Genomic DNA, 27,655 nt, shown 5'->3' with positions numbered 1-27,655 from the left:
GTACTCCTGTGACTTCCCCTCCCTCTTAAGGATCCCGAAAACACAGTCCGAGACATCATGAGCCCTGGCACCTGGGAGGTAACACACCAACCGTAAGTCTCTCTCGTTCTCTCAGAATCTCCTATCCGTTCCCCTAACTATGGAATCCCCAATTCTACTGCTCTGCTCTTCTCCCCCCTTCCCTTCTGAGCTACAGGGACAGACTCTGCCAGAGACCTGTAACTCATGGCTTACCCTGGGTAAGCCAATCCCCCCCCCCCCCCCCCCCCCGCACTGTCTGCCAGTTCCCTTTCCGTCCCCTGACTATAACCCATCTACCTTTTTCCTGTACGTTTGGTGTGATACCTCCCTGTAACTTCTCTCAACTACTCCCGCTATCTCATGAATGAGCCGAAGTTCATCCAGCTCCAGTTCCCTCTCACAGTTCTCAAGCTGGATTTGGGTGCACTTCCCACAGATGAAGTCAGCGGGGACACTAGTGGTAACCCTTATCTCCCACCTTCTACAGGTGGAGCATTCAACTGCCCTAACCTATATTCCTACTGTTCTAATTCCCAAAGAGACTATTATAGAGAGAGAGAGAAAAAAAAGTAACTTATCAATCCGGTGTTTGGTTAGAGGAGGAGGATGGGTGGGAGACACTATCTGAATAGTGTTTTGGGTAAAGCAACTGTCCAAATGTATTACCTTACTTACCCAGCTCTCCAGTGTCTGCGCCTGCTCAGCTTACGCGCCACCTATAAACGTGATAAGCTTTTAAACAATTAATTTACCTTCCCGTCAGCCCTCCGGTCCTTGTTCCTGCTGTAAAATGGGAGCTGTAAACCTGAGAGATTTTTAACTTTGTCCACTCTAGTCGATCACCAGCGGCACCTCTTCATTAAGTAATGCAGTTACATAATATTGCCATTTGTGTTGTGTTTTTTAGGATTTTCTTCTTTAGGTAGAAATGGTAGTACATAATTAATTCTTTTAGCTGGAAACCTTCATGCGATTCTCAACTATTCCGAGCTGGTCTCTTTCATTCTTATTTTTTTCATTCTTTCACATTCTTTATAATCAAGTTTTATAATGCTTCTGTGGGATACCTTGGAAAATTTCATTATGTTAAAGGTAGTATTTAATTGATGTATTTGTTTTCATTTACTGTGATCTAAATATTGCTTGGTTGTCCATCTAAGGCTTTAATGCCTTCAGTCTTTTCTGCTTTCGCAATTTTCAAACCAGCTTACTAGCACTAAAATGTGTTAAGACTGTCCAAGTTATTTGTGTAGATACGGAGGCTCTAGCATAGAGTGGAAGGGAGCTTCACTCAATAGTTTCATCATCAGCCACAGATTATGAAATAGCTGCCTTTTCTTCTGCCATATTACTTTTCTGGTTAGACTAGCAAAATCTGCCATTACAAAGCTTGATCTAAAGTATCAGGACAATGACCTGTTACATAAGTTGAATGCAATAAGAAGAAAATAATCAGCTTCATGAGTGATCCAACGTTTTGTTCCTTCTGTTTATTTTCTCTCTCTGTTTCAAATGCACCAGTAGAAGAATGGGGTTGTTTCTAAATGTTGTTCACTTTGGTTCCATCTATCCGTAAGCCTCATGTTAACTACTGTTTTGATTCCAGATGATGATTATACTGGACAAGCCAGATGTCCAAGTGAAACCTGGCTTAGTAAATTGAGTTTCACTTTTTTCAATTTAGTTACCATGCTATCAGTAATTGACCATATTTACACAGGAGCTGTCAGTGTTGTTTTAACGAAGCACTCAGGTTTATTATAAAGAAAGTTACATAAATCTGCAAATTCTGAAAGATTTTGACATGGAGAGCAAGAATAATTCATCCCTTTCCCATACTTTACAGTCAAACCCAGTGAAGTAGCACTCCTATCTTAACTCTTTAAATTCTTATTGAATGACAAGGTTGCAAGCATTTCCTTGTGGCGACTGTCTATACGTTCACCAGATGTGATTCTGTTATTGTCCCTCCCTAAAAGGCATAGATACTGTCCTTTTCACTTTTTTCCAACTGAACTTTGAGAAATCTAATCTACTTAAACTTCTAAACAGTTTTAAGACATCTTTTCAGCTTTGAAAAGATTGGTTAATGAGTTACGTTTGGGCCAGAGGATCATTTGTATTGGAGTTGCTCTGGAATCTGCATTGGTCCCCTTGCTTTTCCTCATGTACATTTTATGAGCTAGATCTTAATGTGCAAGGGACAATTTTGAAGTGTGTGGACATCACAAGCCAAATTGCCCTTTTCAGAACAAAAGTCATCTTCTCACAATATTGAAAGAGGAGGGCATTTTTGTGACTTGTACATGGAGGCAAGAGGCATGAGGAAGGCGTTAAATAAATACTTTGCATTTGTTTTTACCTATGAAGCAGATGCTGCCCAGGCCATGTTGACAGAGGAGGAAACTCCTTCACTAAAGTTGTTTGGGAGGAAGTATCGATAAGCTGTCAACACTTAAAGTTGATGAGGCACCAGGACTGGCTGAGCTGTATCCAAGGACATTGAAGGAAGCAAAAGTGGAAATTGCAGTGTCACTGGCGATAATCTTTCACTCTTCTCTAGATCCTAGGTATTATTGAAGGACTGAAGAATTTCAAATGTTGTACCCTTGTTCAAATAAAGTTTGAGAAGATTATCCCAGCGATTTCTGATCAGTCAGTGTAACTTCAATAGTGGGGAAATTTCAAGAAATAATTATTTGGAATAAAAATGATTATTGCATGGAAAAGTGAAAGTTAATTCTCAAGAGTCAGTATGAATTTGTTTGGGAAAATTTGTGTGTATTGAAGACATAATAGAAGGTTGATAAGGGCAAGGTTGTTGATGTGGTATACACTGATTTCAAATGGCAATAAATCCAGAATTGGCTAAGTGATAGGAAACAAAAGGTAATGGTTAATAGATTCTGTAGAAAAGATAATGGACTAAAAATGTTAATTCTGTTTCTTTCTCCCTAGATGCTGCCAAACCTACTGAATTTCCTCAGCATTTCCTATTTGTCTTTATGGTTAATGAGAAATCAAGCACAAATCAAGATGCAAAAGTCAAAGCATTTATCAAAGTATGCAAAATTCCCCAATTTAACTTGGTTAGACCCAGGTTAACAAAAAAACATGGACAATGTTTTCTTACCTAACAAGAATGAATGTTTATTACAAATAAATAGATTCTAGTTATAGGTAAACAATAACTCTACTACTTAAAACTCTAACTCCTTTAAAATCACCCCTACACATACTTAGACAAAGAATAAGGTGTTACAGGCACAGGGCAAGATTGGCAAGATACTTCAATGGTTCCTGTCTACAGCTTCATTGATTCTTTAGAATGTTAGGAGTTATTTATATTTCTTCTCAAGATAGCACTGGAGTAGCAGGGCTGCTTGCAGGCTCTTGCCTGTGGCTCATCCATTCCCACATGCTTTTCCTTCCCTTTCTTTTTACTCTATTCTTTTTCTGTATTTTTCTCTTTTGCTTTTTCTCCTCTTTGGAACCTTTTGTGGTAGGTTAGTCAACAAAATCGGTGCAGCAGCTACAGCAGACCGTAAGCAGAATGGCTGCCTCTTGACTGCTGGGAAGAGCTGTGGTGGATGTATCTCCTCATGGCAACTGGAGGCAGTGGCATCTGCAACAGCAGGGACATCCTCCTGGCATTTGGGGCTGGCGGCGACAGGGATGGCAAAGCTCCTGCAGTGATCGGAAATATTAGTGGCAGCGGAGTTTTCAAGATGACAGCACTGGCGAGGCAACCTCTGAGGTGGGCAGCCAAAATGGGCCTCTTGGCGAGACTAGGGTGGTGGCCTGGTCTGGCAGCTGAGCCAGGGACTCCTGGCATTATTGAGTTGTTGGCTGAAGTGGCGGCAGCGTGGGATGCCTACACCCGGGACTGCTGGCATCGAGGCAACAACGGAACCAGGCACTCCAGGTTATGGGACGACTGCGGGTTCAACATGAGATCTGGCATCAATGGCAGCAAGGTGGGCCCGTGTCAAAGGGATGGTGCCTAAAGAGCGGCGACTCTTAGCTTGGTGGGTCAGGCGATAGTGGTGAAGGAGAAGTGGTGGCACAGTTGTCATTGCTGAGCCAATTCAGGACTGTCTTTCAGTTATACCTTCTATCCTTTTTATTTTTAAAGTATTCAAAATAGTGCTGGATTGTGCAGGTTTACATTGTATTTTACTGTATTATTCATTTTTAAATGCAAGTGACAATAAATAATTCGTATATTTGTTATTTGCACTTGCTGCAGGGGGGCAGAGATTGTGCTGAACACAGTGCACCAAAATGATCTCTGATGCAGTATTGATGGAGGGGTCACCCTGATCTGTCTCGGCTTGAATAGCTAGTCTTGTAATTAATCGCATGGCGGCAGTGGTACATAGCCTCTCCTTTTGTGCTGGGATTTAACAGAAGTGTAAGTAGCCATATCTTTATCACTCACTTAACTTCGGTGAAGGCATTTGAGTAGCCTGAAGAGCTGAGGCACCTGAGACTGCCCAAGAGTATGTAAGACCTGACAACTTCTCAGGAATGCATTTCTATGTTGGTACACTCTAGTTGAATGTTCAGTGAGTGGACCTCCTCCTGAACAAAGGCACCTGACTGCTCTGTGGGAACCACAGTCAATAGGCAACCAACAAACAGGAAAGAGTGTGAAGTTGCAAGAGGGAGCAGGATTGAGAGTATGAGGGTGGGGGGAGTGATAATGTATGCAGAACAGAGGGTGTGGCTGCAAGAAGAGATAGATGAGAGGGAGGGAAAAGGTGGCATCATGGCGTAGATGGTAGTGACAAGCTACAATGAGAGAAAATAGTGAAAACCCTGTCCACAAAGGAACACACAGCTAATTGGAAGCTAAATAGAAACTTTAAGTCAGAGTTAATGAATTACTTACAATTGAATGTGGCATTTCTGTCTTAAGGCTATATATGTTTAGGAACACTATATGGGGGAAAATGCAATGGATTCTACCCTAATTAACATATGTTAATTGTTAGCTTTATATCTGAGATCTGAAATGCAGTGAAAAGGATAGGACCTGTCCAGTTCAAATGTTCCATCTTTTTGAATATGCAACAGATGAATTAACCGTCATCTCACCATTCGAGAAAATGTAATTAGGATGATGAAGATTTTTATTTGGAACTCTGTCGGTTATTTGCAAAACAGTTTTTGTTGCTTTCATATGTTTATGGTCTTGTGCCAATTTAAATACTGCAGTGTCTAGGAAATTAATACTCTTTGTATAATATACAGAGAACAGGACAGCACAGGAACAAGCCCTTCAGCCCACTCTATCTCTGCTGACCATGATACCATTTTAAACAAATCCCATTTGCCAGCACATGGTCTGTATCCCTCAATTCAGTGCCTGATCATGTACCTGTCAAAAATGCCTCTTAAATGATGCTGCTATATCTGCTTCTACAACCTCACCATTCCAGACATGTACCATACTCTTTTTAAAAAAAAATGTACATCTCCTTTAAACATTTCCCCCTCACCTTAAACCTATGCCCCTAGTACTTGACATTTCCACCCTAGTAAAAAGACTCCAACAATGCACCCTTTCAATGCCTCTCACAATTTTATATATTTTTATCAGATCAGATGTTAATCCTGGAGTTCAATAACTAGTGGTGTATCGCAAGGATCTGTTTTGGGGCCACTGCTGTGTGTCACTTTTATAAATGACCTGGATGAGGGCGTAGAAGGATGGGTTAGTAAATTTGCAGATGATACTCAGGTTTGTGAAGTTGTGGATAGTGCCGAAGACTGTTGCAGGTTACAGTGGGACGTAGATAACCTGTAGAGTTGGTCTGAGAGGTGGCAAATGGAGTTTAATATGGAAAAGTGTGAGGTGATTCACTTTGGAAGGAGTAACAGGAATACAGAGTACTGGACAAATGGTAAGACTCTTGGTAGTATAGATAAGCAGAGAGATCTCTGTGTCCATGTACATAGATACCTGAAAGTTGACACCCAGGTTGATAGAGTTGTTAAGAAGGCATACGGTGTGTTAGCTTTTATTCATAAAGGGATTACATTTCAGAGCCATGAGGTCATGTTGCAGCTGTACAAAACTCTGCTGCGGCCACACTTGGAGCATTGCGTACAGTTCTGGTCACTGCATTATAGGAAGGATGTAGAAGCTTTGGAAAGTGTTCAGAGGAGATTTACAAGAATGTTGCCTGGTTTAGAGGGAAGGTCTTATAAGGAAAGGCTGAGGGACTTGAGGCTGTTTTCATTAGTGAGAAGAAGGTTGAGAGGTGACTTATTTGAGTCATCCAAGATAATCAGAGAGTTAGGTAGTGAGAACCTTTTTCCTCGGATGGTGATAGCTTGCATGAGGGGACAAAGCTTTAAATTGAGAGGTGATAGATATAGGAAAGATGTCAGAGGTAGTTTCTTTACTCAGAGTAGTAAAAGCGTGGAATGCCCTGCCTGCAACAGTAGTAGACTCGCCAACATTAAGGGCACTTAAATGGTCATTGGATAGACATATGGATAAAAATGGAGTAGTGTAGGTTAGATGGGCTTCAAATTGGTTTCACAGATCGGCAAAACATCGAGGGCTGAAGGGCCTGTACTGCGCTGTAATGTTTTATGTTCTATCACAGCTCAGCCTCTGACACAATCCAAGATTGTCCAAACTTTCCTTGTAGCTCAGAGAGTTGTTAATTATTGAGGATGTTGATGAATTCAATAAATTCTATTTGTCAACTCTATGCTGAAGATTTTGTTACTATGTGACTGCATAATCTTGGAAGCGAGTTAATGAGAAGGAACAAAGGAACCCCTAAAAAAACTCAAAAAGCAGCTCTTGTAAATGAAAATGCAGCTTTTACATCTCAAGAACTTGATATATTTACCTAGTACATCATTGGGATAACCTTAATTGCTAGTAATTGTTGATAGTTTGTAAAGCTTACTACACTTTGAATTTTGAAGTTGTGTTCAATCATCTTGTGTTTTATTTAATCTAACACAATAAACCTTTTCTTCCTCCTTTTCATGGTACACACTCTCATAAGATGTCACATATTACTGTTTTTTTTTGTTGGAAGCCAAGTATGAAAGTACAGAATGTATTGTTATGGCAGCATTCCATCGATATTTCTCACTGCCTCAGCAAGGTAGCCAACAGAATCAAAGATCCTTCCAGCCTCTTGTGTCGGGCAGAAGATACAAAAGTTTAAACACAAGTACCAACAGATTCAACAACAACTTCTGCCCTGCTGTTATCGGACTTCTGAATGCGCCTCTCAAATTTTAAGTTTAATGTTAACCTCACTCTTTGTGCACCTCTCTGCAGCCTTGAGTTGGTGACATCATTTGCTGCAGTGATGTCATTTCCTTTTCTTGATCTCAGAGGATCATAAATGGGGTCCACTCACTCTATTTTATTGCGTTATACACTTTGTATGGTGTGAGCTGCCTGTATTGCGCCAAAACAAAACTTTTCACTGTACCTAGGTACATGTGACAATAGTGAGTTTTGAGAAGATTTGTAGCTCAGGTTGAGGTTCTGGATATATGTTTGCTCAATAAGCTAGAAGGTTCATTTTCAGATGTTTCGTCACTATACTAGGTAACATCATCAGTGAGCCTCCGGTGAAGCCCTGGTGACCTGCTTTCTATTTGTGTTTGGGTTTCCTTGTGTTGGTGATGTCATTTGTTGAAACTTTATTGCTGGAACAGCACAGCAGGTCAGGCAGCATCCAGGGAACAGGAGATTCGACGTTTCGGGCACAGGCCCTTCTTCTTCCTGAAGAAGGGCCTGTGCCCGAAACGTCGAATCTCCTGTTCCCTGGATGCTGCCTGACCTGCTGTGCTGTTCCAGCAATAAAGTTTCAACTTTGATCTCCAGCATCTGCAGACCTCACTTTCTCCTCTTGGTGATGTCATTTGCTGTGGTGATGTCATTTCCTGTTCTTTTTCTCAGAGGGTGGTAAATGGGGTCCAGGTCGATGTGTTTGTTGATAGAGTTCCCATTGGAATGTCATGCTTCTCTGAATTCCCATGTGTATCTCTGTTTGGCTTGTCCTAGGATGGATGTGTTGTTCCACTCGAAGTGATGTCCTTCCTCATCTGTATGTGAGGATACTAGTTGGGAGTGGGCCATGTCTTTTTATGGCTAGTTGATGTTCATGTATCCAGGTGGCTAGTCTTCTGCCTGTTTGTCCAGTATAGTGTTTGTTACAGTTCTTGCAAGGTATTTTGTTAGTTTTGCACGTCTGTATAAAGTCTTTCAAGTTCATTAGCTGATGTTTTAGTGTATTGGTGGGTTTGTGGGCTACCACGATGCCAAGAGGTCTGAGTAGCCTGGCAGTCATTTCCAAGGCATCTTTTATGTAGGGGAGAATGGCTAGGATTTCTGGACGCATTTTGTCTGCTTGTTTGGGTCCACAGGGAAACAACACACATAGACCAAATACTGAATTACAGAAGCAATCATCCCAACACCCACAGACGAAGCCGCATTAGAACATTGTTTCAATGAGCCACCACACACTGCAGCACATAGCAACTACGAAGAGCAGAGGAAAATCGCCTATACAAGTGTATTCAAAAAAACGGGTACACAATGAACACAGTCCGCCAATTTCTCCGCAACAAACACAAACAAGCAGATAAAGCACATCCAGAAACCCTAGCCACTTTCCCCTACATAAAAGACATCTTGGAAATGACTGCCAGGCTACTCAGACCTATTGGCATCATGGTAGCTCACAAACCCACCAACACACTAAAACAGCAGCTAATGAACTTGAAAGACCCTATACAGACAACAAGCAAAACAAATATCATTTACAAAGTACCTTACAAGAACTGTAACAAACACTATATTGGACAAACAGGCAGAAAGCTATTCACCAGGATACATGAACATCAACTAGCCGCAAAAAGACATGACCCACTATCACCAGTATCCTTACAGATGAGGAAGGACACCACATCCATCCTAGGACAAGCCAAACAGGGACACACACAAGAATTCCTAAAGCGTGGCATTCCAACCGAAACTCTTATAAACAAACACCTCGACTTGGACCCCATTTATGACCCTCTGCGATCAAGAAAAGGAAATGACATCACTGCAGCAAATGACGTCACCAACTCAAGGAAACCTAAACACATAAATAAACAGCAGGTCCCTAACACCAGTGCTTCACTGGAGGCTCACTGATGATGTTAACTAGTATGGTGGCAAAATGTCTGAAAACAAGCCTTCCAGCTCAGTGAGCAAACTTGCGTCCAGAACATATGACAATAATAAATCGGGTATTGTTGTACATTATTCAGAATGTGCCACATTGAAGGAAAATTCCTTAAGTATTCCTTTGTGCATTGCCATTTTTCACATTAGACCAGTCTTGAGTTAGCTAACTAAGCAGCATATTTGAAAATGAAATCCCTTTGCTACTGAATTTTTCCTCCTGTAAATTCCATTTATTTCTTTTCACCCGTCCCCCATTTAGAGTACATATTGTAGTTGAGGCTATCAATTTAAGCAGATGATGGAAATGTGTTGCTGGAAAAGCGCAGCAGGTCAGGCAGCATCTAGGGAACAGGAGAATCGACGTTTCGGGCATTAGCCCTTCTTCAGGATTTTAAGCAGGCAACCTTATGGTAGGAGGATTGTCTCAAATGTATAACAGAGCTGAAAATGTGTTGCTGGAAAAGCGCAGCAGGTCAGGCAGCATCCAGCGAACAGGGGAATCGACGTTTCGGGCATAAGCCTTCCTGAAGAAGGGCTTATGCCCGAAACGTCGATTCCCCTGTTCCCTGGATGCTGTCTGACCTGCTGCGCTTTTCCAGCAACACATTTTCAGCTCTGATCTCCAGCATCTGCAGACCTCACTTTCTCCTCAGATGTATAACAGGTGACTGTTTTTAAATATAACTTTACAACATGAAAGGTCCGCCTTAACACATAGTTTCAAGGAAGAGCAATTGACTTGCCTCCAAGCCTTTGCAGCATCGTAACTGAATCCTGAGTGGTGAAGAAGACCTGTTAGTATTCCCTTTTTTCTGGGAGACAAGAATCTTGGGAATCCTCAGTGATCCATCCTGTCAGCCTGTAAAAATGTGGTATTTGTAGATTGAAACCTGCTTCCCCATAATTATGTGACATGGTATGTTGATGATTAAAATGCACTATTTTAATCTGGAGAAAAAAAAGTTACACATTCAAAGTCTTGTTAGTAACATGTTTCATGCTTTCTGTATTTTTTTTCCATTCCGGTTTATTTATAAGTGTTCTTTTTAAACAGCATATCCTCTCTCTTGCCATGTTGGATGCCATTTGAGACCATATAAGCGACATTATTCTCATGACCCAGTGATTTATTTATGCTTTAGCGTACATCATCCTGGCAGCTTGTCATATGTCAGTAAGTGCTGTGCCAGTTGTGGTTTAGTTGGCAGGACTCTAACCTCTGAGGTAGAAGGTTGGGGTTCATGTTCCATTTCGGAGAGCGAAACATGAAAGTCATGACTGACATTTAATTATATACTAAGGGAGGCTTGCAGTACTAGAGGTGCTGTAAGAAATTAAACATGAAAAGCAAACCAAGGCTATTCTCAAGTGGACTAGAAAATCTCTGAGTTACTATTTTAAAAAGTAGGGGTGTTGTTCTCTGGTGTTTGGCTAATATTTTTCCTCAATTCACATGACAGAAACAAATAAATTCATTCCTCTTTTATGGAAATGGGTGCTAATTGTGACTGCAGTGTTCATTTATATTACAATGGCTACACTCATAAGTATATTATTGGCTGTAAATTGCTGAGGGATATCCTGAGATTGTGGAGTCACTATATACATTCCTTACTTTCTGTTGCCTATCCGTCTGTCTTATTTCTACAGCCAAATATTCTTCAGGTACCCACTGTTCTGGATTATCTTTCTAATAAGTAGGTGGTGCCACATGTTGCTGGAATCCTATCCCAGAATGAGTCACTGTTTATACAATAAAAAAGAGCTAATTGGTTATACAATTCCTGTAATATGGAGACCCTTGAAATCCCCTTATTGTGGAAATTGGTTTGCTGCTGATTCCTAATAGAGTCATAGAGATATACAGGAAGCAAACAGACCCTTAGGTCCAACTAGCCTATGGCAATTTTTATATTAACTGCATTTGTCGCAAATGCGCAAGTACCACAATGAATTAGGAGAAACCTGGGACAAATAGGCATATATTCCAAACTAGGTTTAAATCTTGTGTAATATTGAGGATTTCAGTAAGTCCTTGAACATGTTGGTTCCAAAATCCATGCCCATCTTTGCAGAAGTTCATGGACATGATTATGGAAATCAGATTTCTATTCTCCATAGAACTATGTTCTTTCAAATTTGCTGCAGCCTTGGACAAAGTCTGCTACAACCATTCTCCTCCAGTGTCGCATATTTATTATTCTTCATATTGTAAGCTAGTTAGTAAGATTGCATTTAATGGTTTCTCTGCCCACCCATACAGTTATTTCCACAACTCCACAAGAATCTATCATTGGCCCTCTTGATTTTTATTATTGCCTGTGGCAATGTAATCTGTACAAGTGACAACAACATTATGTGCTGTACTTCCCCACCACCACTTTTCACTGTTTCATTTCCTGTGTTGTCAGTCTGCTTGACTGAACTCTTCCACAGCCCTTCTGTTAAAAGGTGGTAAAGATTAGAAATTATCTTGAGAAGGTTGCAAATTCCTTAAGTTAAACACTGAAAAAAAACAAAGCTATTGATTTCAGCTGTGGCTACAAACTGTGTACATAACAAACAGTTCGGTCCTGTGTTATTGTCTTGAACTGAATCAGACAGCTGGCAGCAATCTTGTTTAACTGCAAACAGAGTCTCTGGCTTTGTATCTGATCTCGTACAAAATTTGCCATTTGTTCTCTTACCTGACCTCATTGATGCTGAAACCCTTATCTCCAGACTGGTCAATTCCAGTGTTTTTCTGGCTGGCCCCTCATTCTCCAGCCCCCATAAATATAGTCATGATTTGGAGATGCCAGTGTTGGACTCGGGTGTACAAAGTTAAAAATCACACACCACCAGGTTATAGTCCAACAGGTTTAATTGGAAGCACACTAGCTTTCGGAGTGCTGCTCCTTCATCAGGTGATTGCCTTAATTTATGACTATGTACAAAAGCCCTTTTTTTTTGTCCAAGTGCTGGGGCTGTGGGCTAACGAGTATTCAGATCCAGAACGATTTCATCCTAGGGTCTTAAAAGAGGTTGCTAATGAGGCAATAGATACATTGGTATTAAACTTGCAAAATTTCCGAAGTTCAGAAAAGGTTCCATCAGACTGGAAAGTATCAAATATAAATACCCCCTTCAAGAAGGAGGGAGGCAGTAAACTGGAAACTATAATCTTGTTAAGTTGACAACTATCATGGAAGGTATTAGAATTGATCATTGAAGTGATTATAGTTGTGCATATAAAAAAAATTAATTTAACAACAATTTGTTGGTAAAATTCTAGAATCCATCATTAAGGATGAGGTTTCTAAATTCTTGGAAGAGCAGAGTCTGATTAGAACAAGTCAGCATGGATTTAGTAAAGGGAGGTCATGCCTGACAAACCTGTTGGAATTTTTTGAAGAGGTAACAAGTAGGTTAGACCAGGGAAACCCAGTGGATGTGGTCTATCTAGACTTTCAAAAGGCCTTTGATAAGGTGCCACACAGGAGGCTGCTGGGATGGATTGAGGATTGGCTGTCTAACAGAAGGCAGAGAATTGGGATAAAAGGTTCTTTTTCAGAATGGCAGCCGGTGACGAGCGGTGTCCCGCAGGGTTCGGTGCTGGGGCCACAGCTGTTCGCATTATATATTAATGATTTGGATGAGGGAACCGGGGGCATTCTAGCGAAGTTTGCCGATGATACGAAGTTAGGTGGACAGGCAGGTAGTACTGAGGAAGTGGGGAGGCTACAGAAGGATCTAGACAGGTTGGGAGAGTGGTCCAGGAAATGGCTGATGGAATTTAACGTGAGCAAGTGCGAGGTCTTGCACTTTGGCAAAAAGAATAAAAGCATAGACTACTTTCTAAATGGTGAGAAAATTAATAAAGCCAAAGCAGAAAGGGATCTGGGAGTGCTAGTCGAGGATTCTCTAAAGGTAAACATGCAGGTTGAGTCCGTGATTAAGAAAGCGAATGCAATGTTGTCTCTTATCTCAAGAGGGTTGGAATATAAAAGCAGAGATGTACTACTAAGACTTTATAAAGCTCTGGTTAGGCCCCATTTGGAGTACTGTGTCCAGTTTTGGTCCCCACACCTCAGGAAGGACATACTGGCACTGGAACGTGTCCAGCGGAGATTCACACGGATGATCCCTGGAATGACAGGTCTAACATATGAGGAACGGCTGAGGATACTGGGATTGTATTCGTTGGAGTTTAGAAGATTAAGGGGAGACTTAATAGAGACATACAAAATAATACATGGCTTGGAAAAGGTGGATGCTAGGAAATTGTTTCCGTTAGACGAGGAGACTAGGACCCGTGGACACAGCCTTAGAATTAGAGGGGGTAAATTCAGAACAGAAATGCGGAGACATTTCTTCAGCCAGAGAGTGGTGGGCCTGTGGAATTCATTGCCATGGAGTGCAGTGGAAGCCGGGACGCTAAATGTCTTCAAGGCCGAAATTGATAGATTCTTGTTGTCTAGAGGAATTAAGGGCTACGGGGAGAACGCTGGTAAGTGGAGCTGAAATGCGCATCAGCCATGATTGAATGGCGGAGCGGACTCGATGGGCTGAATGGCCTTACTTCCACTCCTATGTCTTATGGTCTTATGGTCTAACAAGATAGTTGAGAAGAATTAGCTTGGCTTCCCCAAGGGGGATTGTACTTAACAAATTCATTCAAGTTCTTTGAGGAATAATATGAACTGTGGATAAAGGGAAGCCTGTAGATGCCATACATTTGGATTTTCAAAAGGCATTTGATACGTTGTTATGTCAAACATTATTGTGGAAGATAAAAGCTCACGGTGTAAAGGGTAACATTCGCTTGAATAGAAGGTTGGTGGTGGCAGAAAACAGAGTGTAAATGGACCTTTGTCTGGTTGGCAGAGTGTGATGAGTGGAGTTTCTCAGATCTGTGCCAGGGCCTCAACTTTTTACAATTTACATCAATGACGTGGATGAGGGAAGTGATGGCATAGTTGCTAAATTCACAGACAGTATCAAGCCAGTATGAAAGTATGTTGTGAAGAAACCTTAGAGGTTTATAAAACCATGAGGAACATGGATAGGGTGAATAGTCGAGATCTTTTCCCCAGTGTAGGGGAGTCCCAAAACTAGAGGGCATAGGTTTAAGGTGAGAAGAGCAAGATTTAAAAGGGACCCAAGGGGCAGCTTTTCTATGCAGAGGATGGTGCATATTTTGAATGAGCTGCCAGAGGAAGAGGTGGAGGCTGGTGCAACTACACCATTTAAAAGGCACTGAATGGATACATGAATAGGAAGGCTTGAGGAGAATATGGGCTAAATACTGGCACAGGGGCCTAAATCAGTTTAGGATATCTAGTCTGCATGGATGAGTTGGACCGAAGGGTCTGTTTATGTGCTGTACATCTCTATGACTCTGAGACATAAGGCAGTTGCAGATGGAAATAAATAGGTTGTGTGTGGGGGTAAAATTTTAGGAGATGGAGTGTAATGTATGAAAATGTGAAATTCACTTTGGCAGGAAGAATAAAATAAGCAGATTATTATTTAAATGGTGAATGACTGCACAGTTCTGAGGTGCGGAGGGATCTAGGTGTTTATTGTATGAATTGCAAGTTATTATTGTGCAGGCACAACATGCAAGTCAAGAAAGCAATGAATTGCTACTCTTTGATACAAGAGGAGTTGAACATAAAAGTGGGAATGTGGTCCTTTAGTTTTGCAGGACCTTGAGACTGCATGTCAAATGTTGATGCAGTTTTGGTGTCCTTATTTAATGAAAGATATAAAAGAATTGGAAGTGGTTCAAACGAAATTTACGTGATTGATCCCTGGAATTAGCATATTGTCTTATGAGGATTGGTTGGATGGTTTGGACATGTTTTCACTAAAGTTTTGAAGAGTGAGGGATGGTGAAGTATAAAGTCAGAATGGTCTTGACAAGATGAATGTAGAAAGGATGTTTCCTTTTGTAGGTCAGTAATCCAGGCACTGTCAGGGCAGATGGATTTTTAGAAACGTTGGAATTCTCTGCCTCAGAAAGGGGTGGAAGAAGGTTGGTTGAATATCTTTAAGACAAAGATGGGTAGGTTCATATCAAGCAGGTCAAACATGGGTTATCAAGAGTAGATGCAAATGTGGACTTTGAAATACAAACAGATCAGTTACTATCGTTTTGAATAGTGAAGCAGGCTCAAGGGGCCAAATGGCCTGCTCCTGCTCTTGCTCAGTATATTCAGATAGAACAACCAGCCTTGTGTGAGGAGTGTTATCTTTGAAAGAATGATAGCCTTTAGAAGCAAGGTCATCTTGCTAAATTAAATTTGTACATGGTTTCTACAGTTGATCCAATGCACTGTAGACAAAGTGAGGCTATTAACAGGGTGAACTACTCAACTCTTTTTTTTTTTGGTCAAATTAGTATTTGTTGCTCCCATAGCTAATTTAGCAAAGGATGTTTGAACTAAAATTGAATATGTTTCTTCAGATACGGTGACTTATTTGAATATGGCCTGTGTTGCCATACAACTGAAATCTTGGCAGATGTAGTGAGTACTTCACTGAAACATATGGTGAATTGAAAACGGAAGCTACAATACTAGCAGCATTGGGTCTCTCAGGAAGCATTTTGAATATTCTGTGTATAAATGGCTGTTTTCCCAGTATACCACTTTTAATGCATTTTTAAAAAACTGGAAAAGCAATTCTTCGATGTGATAGTGCCTTGTGCAATATTCAAGCAGGGTTAGGCATAAGTAGAATGCATGTCATTCCTTTGCTATTTTATTTGTACAATATTATACAGGAATAAAAATATGTCTATATAAAAACATACAAGGATTTCTCTTCTAAATGATGAAACAAGTCGGTACTTGTAAACATTATCTCATTCGCACCTTTAAGACTGATTTTTTTATATCTTGAACACAAATTTAGCCATACACCATCCATTGCCATTGTACTACATGAAACTCCAGTGCCACAGTCTTCCAGAATCAGCCTATTTCAGCTTTCTCAGCTCTCATCTTGAGTCTCCAATTCTTTAGTTTCTCCATCTCTTAATAGACAAGAAATCTCATCCATTTCCCACTTAACTGCTGACCATCCAACTCCCCATTCCCCATTTGCTCCCCCCAAGCCAGCTGACACGTATGTGGTTCCCATTCCTCAGGTAGTAACTTCCCTCTTGAGATTACTATTATTATACCCTCCTCAATACAGCCTGCCCTTGTTCCATCTACCATTGAAATCTCTCATTTTCTCTCTCCCATGTTAATGCTGTCACCTCCAATGTCCTTGTTAATCTTTTCTGTCAAAAAACTTTTGAATACCTTATTTCACTGCAGCAGCACTAATATGCATGCAGGATGAAATATGTGGGGTCATACGCTGAGGTGGAAAAATAGTCATATTATCTGAATAGCAATAGATTGGGAAAGAGGGTGCAATAAAAACTGGGTGTAACTGCAAATAAACATGCAAATGCAGAAGGTGATGAATCAGGCAAATAGTATATTGGTATTCATGGCAAGAGGATTCATGTACATGTGCAGGGATGTCTTACCTTAATTGTATCAGGCCTTGTTACACCAAACCTGGGGAATTATACGCAGTTTGGTCTCCTTGACCAAGGAAGGGTGTTTGGTTATGGAAGGAGTACAATGAAGGTTTACTACACTGATTATTGTGGTAGCAGGACTTATGAATGAGGAGAGAGTAGGACCATATTCAATGGAATTTAGAAGAATGAGGGAGTGATTTCTAACAAGACTAGACAGAATAAACATAGGATGAATGTTTCCGATGACTAGGCAGTCCAGAACTAGGGTCACAGTGTAAGGATGTGAGTAGGGCATTTAGGACTGAGTTGAGAGATTTCTTCACCCAAAGAGTGGCTAACTTGTGGAATTTTCAAGAAAATGGTCGACTCTAAAATGTTGAATATTTTCAAGAATGAGATAGATACAGTTCTTAGGTCTAAAGGGATAAAAGGGTACGTTGAGAAAAAAGGAATAGACTATAAAGTTGGATGATCTGCAATTAACCTAAGGATTGGTGGCACATGTTTGAAGGGTTGAATGGCCAGCTGTTACTCCTTTTTTTATATTTCACCAAATGACAGATGACGCTGTGATTGTGTAACATTATCCCTTGACACTTATGCATTGTTTGATATGGTTGATCTCAACATCTCCAGAGTTCTCTTCTCTCGTGGAACTGGCATTGTCTGTTCAAATGTTTTTAAAGTATTAGCGAGACTGTCTACAGCAATTTATTATCTTCCTGATCCCACATTCTTAACTCTGAAATTCCTCCACGGAGCTACTATTGATCCTTTCCTTTATCTTATTTTTATGCTCCATCTTGTCTTGTGTCTCCTATCAATACGTTAGCATACCTTCATGAGACATCTTCCTATCATTACAACATACATGTGACCTGAGAGTATGAAGCTTTCAGATGCAAACTCAGCTCACATCACTTGAAGCATGACACATGGACACTACAAGCAGACAGATCAAGGAATCAGTTATAGGTAAGGAAGGATGGTATCTTGGAAGGATCATTAAATGAGGTTGTGTGTGGATAGAAGTTAAAACACACAAAGGGGTAAGCATAAGGTTAGGTATGTACTATATATCCTGAAATAGCCGAGGAGGGAGTGTTGATCAAATATGTAATCAGATTTCAGAGAAGCATATATTTATGGACCAGACCAAACCCCCTCACAATAAGATGATACCCTGAACCTAACTCTTTATTTTAAAGCCAAGTGCCAGGTATTGCATTTTGGATGCAATTTGGTTGAACTATCAATCTTGAAGCAAGACCATCTTTATTCATACACTATAATTAAAATACAACAAAAAGAAGAAATTGAAAAACTTAACTGTATTTAAAAACTTAACAGAATAAAAGATTACTTAACTGTTCTAATAACAGGCAATTCTCCAATCCAGGAAGAAAAGCATCAAGAGAAACCTTTAGTGTGTGCCACGCACTCATGTTTACTCGTGAGTGAGGGGTGGTGATGGTGGACATTGAAGCCAATGAAAAGAAAAGCTGGAATTAGGAATCCACTGATGACAGTGAAACTATTGCCAAATGTTGAAAAACACCCATCTGGCTCACTAATACTCTTCAGGGAATTAAATCTACCACCCTCACCTGGTCTGGCCTACATGGGATTTCAGACCAACAGCAGTGTGGTTGACTCTTATCTGTGCTCTGAAATGGCCTAGCAACCCATTCAGTTGTACCAATCGCTACAAAGTTTCCACAAAGAAATGAAACCTGGCATTGACCTTGGCAGTGCAAAAGGCAATGGTGGAAACAGCCCTGTAGACCCTGCAAAGTCCTCGTTAATGGGGGCTAGTGACAAAATTGGGAGAGCTGTCTCACAGATTAGTCGAGCAACAGCCTGACAGTATCGGTCAGGTATGATTCTGAGAGTATGATAATGTCCCCAATATCACCATCCTTGAATATGTCCTGTCCCACCGGCAGGACAGACCTGTCAGGGGTGGCGGCACAGTGGGATACAGTCAGGAAGGAGAGACACAAGGAATCCTCAGCATTGGCCCTGGACCCCATTAAGTCTCATGCCTTCAGCTTGAACATGGGCAGGGAAACCCTCTGCTGACTACCACTTGCTGTTCTTTCTTGGCTGATGAATCAATACCTGAGCATGTTCCACCACGCTTGAGAGAAAGCACTGTGTGTGGCAAGGGCATACAATGTATTCAGAGTGGAGGATTTCATTGTTAATCACCAAGAGTGGCTCAGCAGCATTACAGTTGAACTGATTGGATTCTAATGGCCATAACTACGTGACTGGGTCTGCGGAAGTGGAGGGAACCAAGAAGGACTAGTATGCCATATGGAAAGAGCAGCACATGATAGACAGAGCTAAGTGATTCAACAACCAACAAGTCAGGAGTGTAATGATTGAGTGCAGCTCCAACAACCTTCAAGAAGCTTGACACCATCCAGAACAAATCAGCCTGCTTGATTGATACCACATCAACAAGCATCTACTCCCTCCTCACTGATACTCAGTAGCACCAGTGTGTATTATCCACAAGATACACTGTGTAAATTCACCTAGATTTAAGACTTCAGGTCCATTTTGCCTTGAAGGTGGCATCACAGGTAGACAGGATGGTGAAGGTGGTGTTTGGCTTGCTTGCCTTCATTGATCAGAGCATTGAGTATAGGACTTGTGGCATCATCTTGCAGCTAGATAGTGTTAGTGAGGCCAGTTTTGGAGTACTGTATACAGTTCTGGTTGCCCAGCCTTAGGACTGGTATTACTAAATTGGGGAGGTTGCAGAAAGAATTTACAACAATGTACTGGGACTGGAAGGTTTGTGTTATAAGGATAGGCTGAGACTTTGTCTCTGGCGCATTGGAGATTGAGAGGTTACCTTAAAGAGAGTTATAACATCATGAGGGACGAATAGCAAAAGTCTTTTTCCCCAGGGTAGGGGAATTCAAAACTGGAGGGCATTATTGTAAGGTAAGAGGAGAAAGATTTAAAAGGGACTTAAGGGGCAACCTTTTCATACAGAGGGTAGTTCATATGTGGAATGAACTGCCAGAAGAAGTCGTAGATATAGGTACAGTTACCATGTTTAAAAGATATTTGGACGGGTACATGAATAGGAAAGTTTAGGGGGATATGGGCCAAACACAGGCAAAGGAGACTCTTTCGTTTGGGAAAGGTCAGCATGGACAAGTTGGATCAAAGGGTCTGCTTTCTTGCTGTATGACCCTATGACAAGGGCAGCAGATACATGGGAACACCGCCTGCAAGTTCCTCTACAATCCAAGTCAACTCACATCCTGAGTTGGAAATATATCGCTGTTCCTTCGCTGTTACTGGTCAAAATTCTGCATGCCCTCCTCTGATACTATAGACTTCAGAACTTTTGTAATTTCTTGGATTAAAAGAATCAATAAAAATGAACTGTTACACATGAAAGAAGCAGCAATAACTGTCTGGAATAAACTGTTAAAGACAAGGACAAACTTATATAGCAATTGAAATCAATTAGAAGGAGGAGTCAAAACTACATAAATAGAACTATTTTATCAGTTGCTTGATGATTAGCTGCCTAATGCCAAAGGACAAATGATTGCCCTGCAGAGGTTTTTAAGGAATTAACTGCAGGAGGGCTGTGTCTTCAGACAGTCAGTGCCAAACGTAAAAGGAAGCTACTTCAGATAAGAAGGCAAGCTGCAAACTTGATGGTTTCAGAGGAGTAGTCTAAAATTTGGATGAAAGATTCGAAACAAACAATCATCAAATATCCCATCATATACCTGAAGGATGAAAATCTGTACAAGAATTCCCCATCAGACAATTCAGCAGCAGATCTTCAAAGAACAGCACTGCACAAGCATAAAACCCTGGACACCAGAGACAGACACTGTTGGTTGGAATCGTAGTTAAATTCTGCCATTAATCGGGTAATAGCCAAGTTGAGTTGTGAGGATTAACTAGCTTATTTGAGGGGTCTTATTTTGGTTGCTACATGTAATAAAGTTTTAAGTCTGTTTCAGTTTTGATTGTCGTGAGATTTCTTAATAAGAAGCCGAATTAAAGGTAACTTGTGTAGTATTTATCCACAACACTCCCTAATCGCATTGAGAGTCCTTGTACAGCATGCAGAATACAAAGGTACAAGAATGCATCTCACCACCACCTTCTCAAAGGCAACGAGGGATGGGCAAAAACATTGGCAAGCCAGCGATACTACATCCTGTGAGTGAATAAAAAAGGCAATAATAGTTTAACTACACAAGTAGTAACTGAGATATTTTCTGTGTTTAAAGTAGAGAGGGAGCAAAACTCTTAGATTCAACAAGGTGGGGGGGGGCAGTTTTAGACCGAATATTTGGAAATATCTTAGGTAGAGTAGAATTCTGGAGATAGTGACCACAACTCAGTTAAATTTAGATAGTTCAGAGAGTGCCGTAAATATCAATGTGTCTGGGAACACTATCTTAGCCCATGACTTGGAGGTACCAGTGTTGGACTGGGGTGGACAAAGTTAAGAATCACAGATCTTTTAAAAGTTAAAAATATAGATCTTTTAACAGAAGTTCTGGGATTTACATATCAAAGAACAAACCAGCATATCCCATTATAAAAGATGAAAGTTTTAATCTTTTTTTACTGTATCACATCTCCATGACACTGGATTCCTTTGGCTATAAATTCTGTGAGCATGATCATAACCTCCACAACCACCTGATGAAGGAACGGTGCTCCGAAAGCTAGTGCTTCCAAATAAACCTGATGGACTATAACCTGGCTTTGTGATTTTTACCTTAGTTCAAAAATTGATGTGCCTGTAAATGTAATATATGTGCATGTTCAGTAGCTGTAATAAACATCTGTTGGATCATTCAATTACACAACTTCAAAGCCAGATTCTTGTTACTCCCAAAAGTGAGGACTGCAGATGCTGGAGATCAGAGTGTGTGGTGCTGGAAAAGCACAGCAGGTCAGGCAGCATCCAAGGAGCAGGAGAATCATGGTTTCAAGCATAAACCCTTCATCAGCAATGAGGTTTGTGGTCCAGAGGGCTGAGATGGGAGGGGGTGGGGCTGGGGGTAAGGTAGCTGAGAGTCCAATAGGTAGATGAAGGTGAGGGAGAAAATGGTAGGTTGGAGAGGAGGGTGGAGTGGATAGATGGGAAAGACGATGGACAGGTCAAGAGGGCAGTGCCGAGTTGGAGGCTTGGGACTGGGATAAGGTGCAGGGAGGGAAAATGAGGAAACTGGTGAAATCGATATTAATCCCGTATGGTTGCAGGATCCCAAGGCAGAAGATGAGGCATTCTTCCTCCAGGCATCGAGTGGTTAGGTTATGGGTTCACCACAGTCCCAATAAACAAGCTCCTTAAACACAGTGAAAATGAAACAGAGGCTTACAGATTGAGGTTAGAAGGGTAGAAGAGAGAGAGTCTCGCAGCCTGTTTTTACACAGCCCACTGCTGAACTGACTCAACAACAAGAATTCAGCTTTCAGGACTGACTCCCCTTTCATTATATATGTTACTTCTAAAATATGAAAGCTGTGGCCTAAAGTCTCACCTGTTTACATATAAACAAAAAGGTCTCCCAGTACCCTTTTCATCTCTGTACCAACCCAGCTGATTGTTTTCAGAGGGGTTGTAAAACAATCAGGAACACTGTACTTGAGAAAAGGAACAGCTTTGTGACAAATATTGTAAATGGTGGCTCTGCTACTGCTTGACTCAGCACTCAGCAGAAGCCTGAATAGCTCATGCTATTACATATGGTGCAGCCTGCTTGGTCGTTACAGAGCCTTAAAAGGGAGCTACTTCATGGAAGACAGCAATGACCCGCTGCCTGTATGATGTGGACTAGATGTAGAATGTTTGGAAAGACCGTGAGAGCTCTTTGGTTCACGATTACAGTTCTGGAAACCTTAGTGGTGAAGAAAAGAAACCACATTTTGAATGGTTCAGGAGGCCCGCAGAAACTATGTAGGAGCACATAGGCAGAGAGATCAGCACAAGGAGCTGACAACTTTGCCGCAAGAGGTTTATTGAGCTTATATTGCATACTTAGCTCAGTCAAAGCAGAAACACATGACATCCCTTCCCCACTGCACCACCATCAGTCAGAAATCAGCAGTCCCAGACACTCAAGTCCCATTTCTAAAGTCCAGATACTTTACCTCACATTCCAATGGTGACGGCTTGACATTCTCTGGTTCCACACACCTCAACCTATTCAGCTTTAGCAGGCATATCACCAAAACAGTGCAACAAAGCATGACATTCTCTTGCAGGGTAAGGGTGTAAGTAAGATAAGTAGAGCTGGTTGTGAACAAGGATGCCTGCATCTCCTGAATCCTATGGATGAGATAGTTCTGTACGTCTTGGGGCTGGCTACAACGGAGCCATTCAACGTTGAAGCTGATGGTTTGTTCTATCTTATACCTCTTCTTGATTTCCACTTCTGTTTCATTCTACGGTCTGGAAGATATGCAAGCTGCTCTTTGGTGGGTGACAAGTGAATACGTAGGTTAAATGAGTCACATATTCTCAATTTGTTAATCCTACGTCAGATAGGCTGGGACAGAAGTTTGACACCTGGGAAGCTTTCACATACACATACACAGCACGCCCGTGTGAATAGCCTCCTCAGCAGGGGATAGCGCACTGTCTATTCCAGAAACGCTATCACTTCTATTGGATAGTCTTCAATGTCCATAATGCCTCCTGCAGCACTGGTACAGATCTTTGTTTGTCACCAATGGAATTTCTAAATGGTCATCTTTTTGTTACCCAGTCTTGCTAGCAAACTATGACAGTAATTTACTGCTTTGCTTTTTTGTCCTCGGCATTTTCAGTTGATGAAATCTAGAATTCTGCTTGAGTAAAAAGAACAGGTTTATGTATGGTTATTCATTCACAGTGAGAATATTTTTGGTCTAATAATGTTTCTTGAATTCAATGGAAGATTAAATAGAAATGTACAAAGACTGTTTATTGGTAATTTCCATTTTACAATATTGCCCAAAGCTAACGTTACTGCAAAGTTTGAATAATAGGGGCCTATGAATTACAGTGCTTCCTGTACAAAATCAATTACAGAGTAATATCTGAGAATTATTTAGTGGGAGCATGTGATTTTCTTAGCCTTTGTGTTTTGGAAAATAAAATACATAATCTTTATCATCTTCTCAGTTAATTTAGTTTTTGTCTGTCCACACTGTTCTGATTAGGTTGATTTGATGGGCCTAGACGGGCACACTCAGTGGTGTTGAGTTTGTTGAAGAAAAAGAACAATGGAAAGTTAATGGAGTCCAAGGGCACCCCTGACTGGAGGGATGCAGGAGAACTGCGTAAGATGGGCAGTGTGGTTGGTGGCCAGCAATAACGGTGAGGAAATTTGTGGATTGGTGACGAGGTGAGAAAAATAGGATAGCATGGAAAGTAGTAGATAGTTATGTAATATTGGTATGGAAATGGTGACACAGGAAGGAAGAACATGATGGAGTTGGTTAAGTGTACTGATTTGACCGCAAGCCAGCAGTCGGTATCACGAGATTAGCTTTTTTTGAATATTGATTAATTGTGCATCACCCATAGGGAACATGGCACTGTATATATTGTGCTGTTGAAGGCGCAAGTTGAATACTATACAGTAAGGCTGAGTAATGTTCTTCTAAATTAGGCCATAGTTTTTAAAATTTGAGAAATATAAGATCTAATTTCAATTTAAAAATGCAAAAACAGAGGCTTTATTTTTATAACAGCTTACAAAATAAGTATGCTTAAATTTTAAAATAACATGCATTTTTTAAAAATTGAAGGCAAAAATATGTAAATATTTTAACGATTAGTTTTACCTTTTGATCACAGCATGTATTTTTATGCTGTTTCTGAAACTGCAACAAAAATATCCTGCCTTCATGTTCTATCTGAGTTCTTTATGCTTTGTGCTTAACTGGCAGCAATAGAAGTTTATCTGTCACTCCACATTCTCAGAGAAGCTGCTATGTATTTTGCGATTATCGCAAATTACTGGCATACTGTACCTAGTATAGGAGCCAGGACTCAGAAGTGTTCATTGTTGAGAGTGTGGTGCTGGAAAAGCATAGCAGGTCAGGCAGCATCCGAAAGTCAGGAGAATTGACGTTTCAGGCATAAGCCCTTCATCAGGAAGGGCTTCATCCTTTACGCCCGAAACGTCGATTCCCCTGCTCCTCAGACGCTGCCTGACCTGCTCTGCTTTTCCAGCACTACACTCTCGACTCTGAGCTTCAGCATCTGCAGTCCTCACTTTCTCCTCAGACGTGTTCATTCCCTAATATTAAACCCAAAACATATTTTGGCATAGAGTCATAAAGATGAACAGCATGGAAACAAACCCTTCAGTCCAACACGTCCATGCTGACCAGATATCCCAACCCAATCTGGCCAGCACCCAACCCATATCCCTCCAAACCCTTCCTATGCATAAATCCATCCAAATGCCTCTTAAATGTTGCAATTGTACCAGCCTCCACCACTTCCTCCGACAGCTCATTCCATACGCATACCACCCTCTGTGTGAAAAAGTTGCCCCTTAGGTCTCTTTTATATCTTTGCCCTCTCATCCTAAACCTATGCCACCAGACGCCTGGAGGAAGAACGCCTCATCTTCCGCCTCAGAACACTTCAACCCCAGGGCATCAATGTGGACTTCAACAGTTTCCTCATTTCCCCTTCCCCCCACCTCACCCCAGTTCCAAATGTCCAGCTCAGCACAGTCCCCATGACTTGTCCTACCTGCCTGTCTCCTTTTCCACCTATCCACTCCACCCTCCCCCCCGTCCTATCACCTTCATCCCCTCCCCCACTCACCTATTGTACTCTGTGCTACTTTCTCCCCACCCACACCCTCCTCTCATTTATCTCTCCAGCCTTCAGGCTCTCTTTCTGTATTCCTGATGAAGGGCTTTTGTCCGAAATGTCGATTTTACTGCTCCTCGGATGCTGCCTGAACTGCTGTGCTTTTCCAGCACCACTCTAATCTAAACCTATGCCCTCTAGTTCTGGACTCCCCTACCTCAGGGAAAAGACATTACCTATTTACCCTATCCATGCCCCTCATAATTTTGTAAACCTCTGTAAGATCACCCCTCAGCCTCCGACACTCCATGTAAAACAGCCCAACCTGTTCAGCCTCTCCCTATAACTCAAGTCCTCCAACCCTGGCAACATCCTTGTAAATCTTTCCTGAACCCTTTCAAGTTTCACAACGTCTTTCCGATAGGAAGGAGACCAGAATTGCATGCAATATTCCAACAGTGGCCTAACCAATGCCCTGTACAGCCGCAACATGACCTCCCAACTCCTGTACTCAATACTCTGAGCAATAAAGGAAAGCATACTAAATGCCTTCTTCACTATCCTATCTACCTACGACTCCACTTTCAAGGAGCTATGAACCTGCACTCCAAGGTCTCTTTGTTCAGCAACACTCCCTAGGACCTTACCATTAAGTGTATAAGTCCTGCTAAGATTTGCTTTCCCAAAATGCAGCACCTCGCATTTATCTAAATTGGACTCCATCTGCCACTTCTCAGCCCATTGGCCCATCTGGTCCAGATCCTGTTGTAATCTGAGGTAACCCTCTTTGCTGTCCACTACACCTCCAATTTTGGTGTCATTTGCAAACTTACTAACTGTACCTCTTATGTTCACATCTAAACCATTTATGTAAATGACAAAAAGTAGAGGACCCAGCACCGATCCTTGTGGCACTCCACCGGTCACAGGCCTCCAGTCTGAAAAACTACCCTCCACCACCATCCTCTGTCTTCTACCTTTTGAGCCAGTTCTGTATCCAAGTGGCTAGTTCTCCCTGTATTCCGTGAGATCTAACCTTGCTAATCAGCCTCCCATGGGGAACCTTGTCGAACGCCTTACTAGAACCACTTGTGTTTTTATGATGTCCTCCATACTGTATGATTGAATAATAGATGATGGTTCCCAACTAACTTATTTTACAATATTTTAGTAAAGCGAGCCATTCCTCCTGTTGTTGCTTACTGTGGATTGAAGGAATCCTTGTTGTTTTGGGAGTACCTAAGGGAAATAGGCATAATACATGATTTGAGAGCACCAAGATCTCAAATAATATGTGCTTGTAAAAGAAGAAGGGAAGGTGATATTTGAGAATTAGAACTGCAGTAGCGGGCTTGACAGTGTGTATGGTTAAGACCATAATGCTGCAGTAGCACTGATACTTGGAAAGGACAGTAAGATCTTTGGCTTCATTGGAGAGCCAGAAAGTGAACACGAGCGAATCATGGGAAAAACACTACTTACAGCATCTGGAAAGAACAAACATAAATTTATTTTGTACTTTTGCTCCAGCATGAAATGCATTACAACTACTGAACCACTTTTGGAACACAGTTATTGTTGTCATATAGGCTAAACAAGATTGCTAATTTGTACATAGTAAAACTCCATAAATAAGGATGAGATGAATGACCAGAATTTGTAATGGTTGAGAGTTGAACTTCAACCAGAACAACATGAGAAAAACTCAACCTCACTCTGGATAGTAATATGGGTACTTTTATATTCATCTGAAAAATGAAGATGAAACATAATATTGTTAAGTCATCTGATTGCACTTCCAACAACCTGGTGCATCCTCCTTATTCCATTGAATGTCATTTTACATCATTTGCTCAAGTCCTGAAATGAGATTGATAAGTGCTCCATGAAAGGAAAAAGGGGTCAGGTCTCAGGCCCTGAAAGAGGGATCTTAGGCTAAAATTGATGAGGTGTAATTCATCAAATTTGTCGATAAATAGCTTTATTGACGAATTTGATGAATTCCTTTCATTGTGCAAGCACTACAGCTGGAAGTATGTCAAAATGCCAGATTTGCTCTTCAAAACAA

The 27,655-nt window shown here is 41.2% G+C and overlaps 1 protein-coding gene across 7 annotated transcripts in view; it reads left to right on the top strand.

The window, feature by feature from the left end:
- Nucleotides 1-27,655, top strand: part of LOC122564059 (transcription factor RFX3-like) — a 279,903-nt gene that overhangs the window by 93,112 nt on the left and 159,136 nt on the right. For 4 of the 7 annotated variants that reach the window (XM_087994441.1, XM_087994433.1, XM_087994431.1 and 1 more), the window contains exon 3: nucleotides 23,976-24,132. The exons of 2 other annotated variants lie outside the window; for them this stretch is intronic. In XM_087994441.1, the coding sequence (XP_087850567.1) occupies nucleotides 24,081-24,132 (52 nt within the window). In that variant the 5' untranslated portion in view covers nucleotides 23,976-24,080. Of the gene's footprint in view, nucleotides 1-23,975; nucleotides 24,161-27,655 lie in introns of all 7 variants that reach the window. One more of the 7 variants, XM_087994420.1, reaches the window with a different exon arrangement.

This window comes from Chiloscyllium plagiosum, unplaced genomic scaffold (assembly GCF_037043375.1).
Source record: "Chiloscyllium plagiosum isolate Xiang-an unplaced genomic scaffold, Cpla_swu_hap1 HiC_scaffold_2, whole genome shotgun sequence".
Lineage (NCBI taxonomy): Eukaryota > Metazoa > Chordata > Chondrichthyes > Orectolobiformes > Hemiscylliidae > Chiloscyllium > Chiloscyllium plagiosum.
Note: the sequence above shows the minus strand (reverse complement) of the source record. Positions and strands in the feature narration are given on the sequence as shown.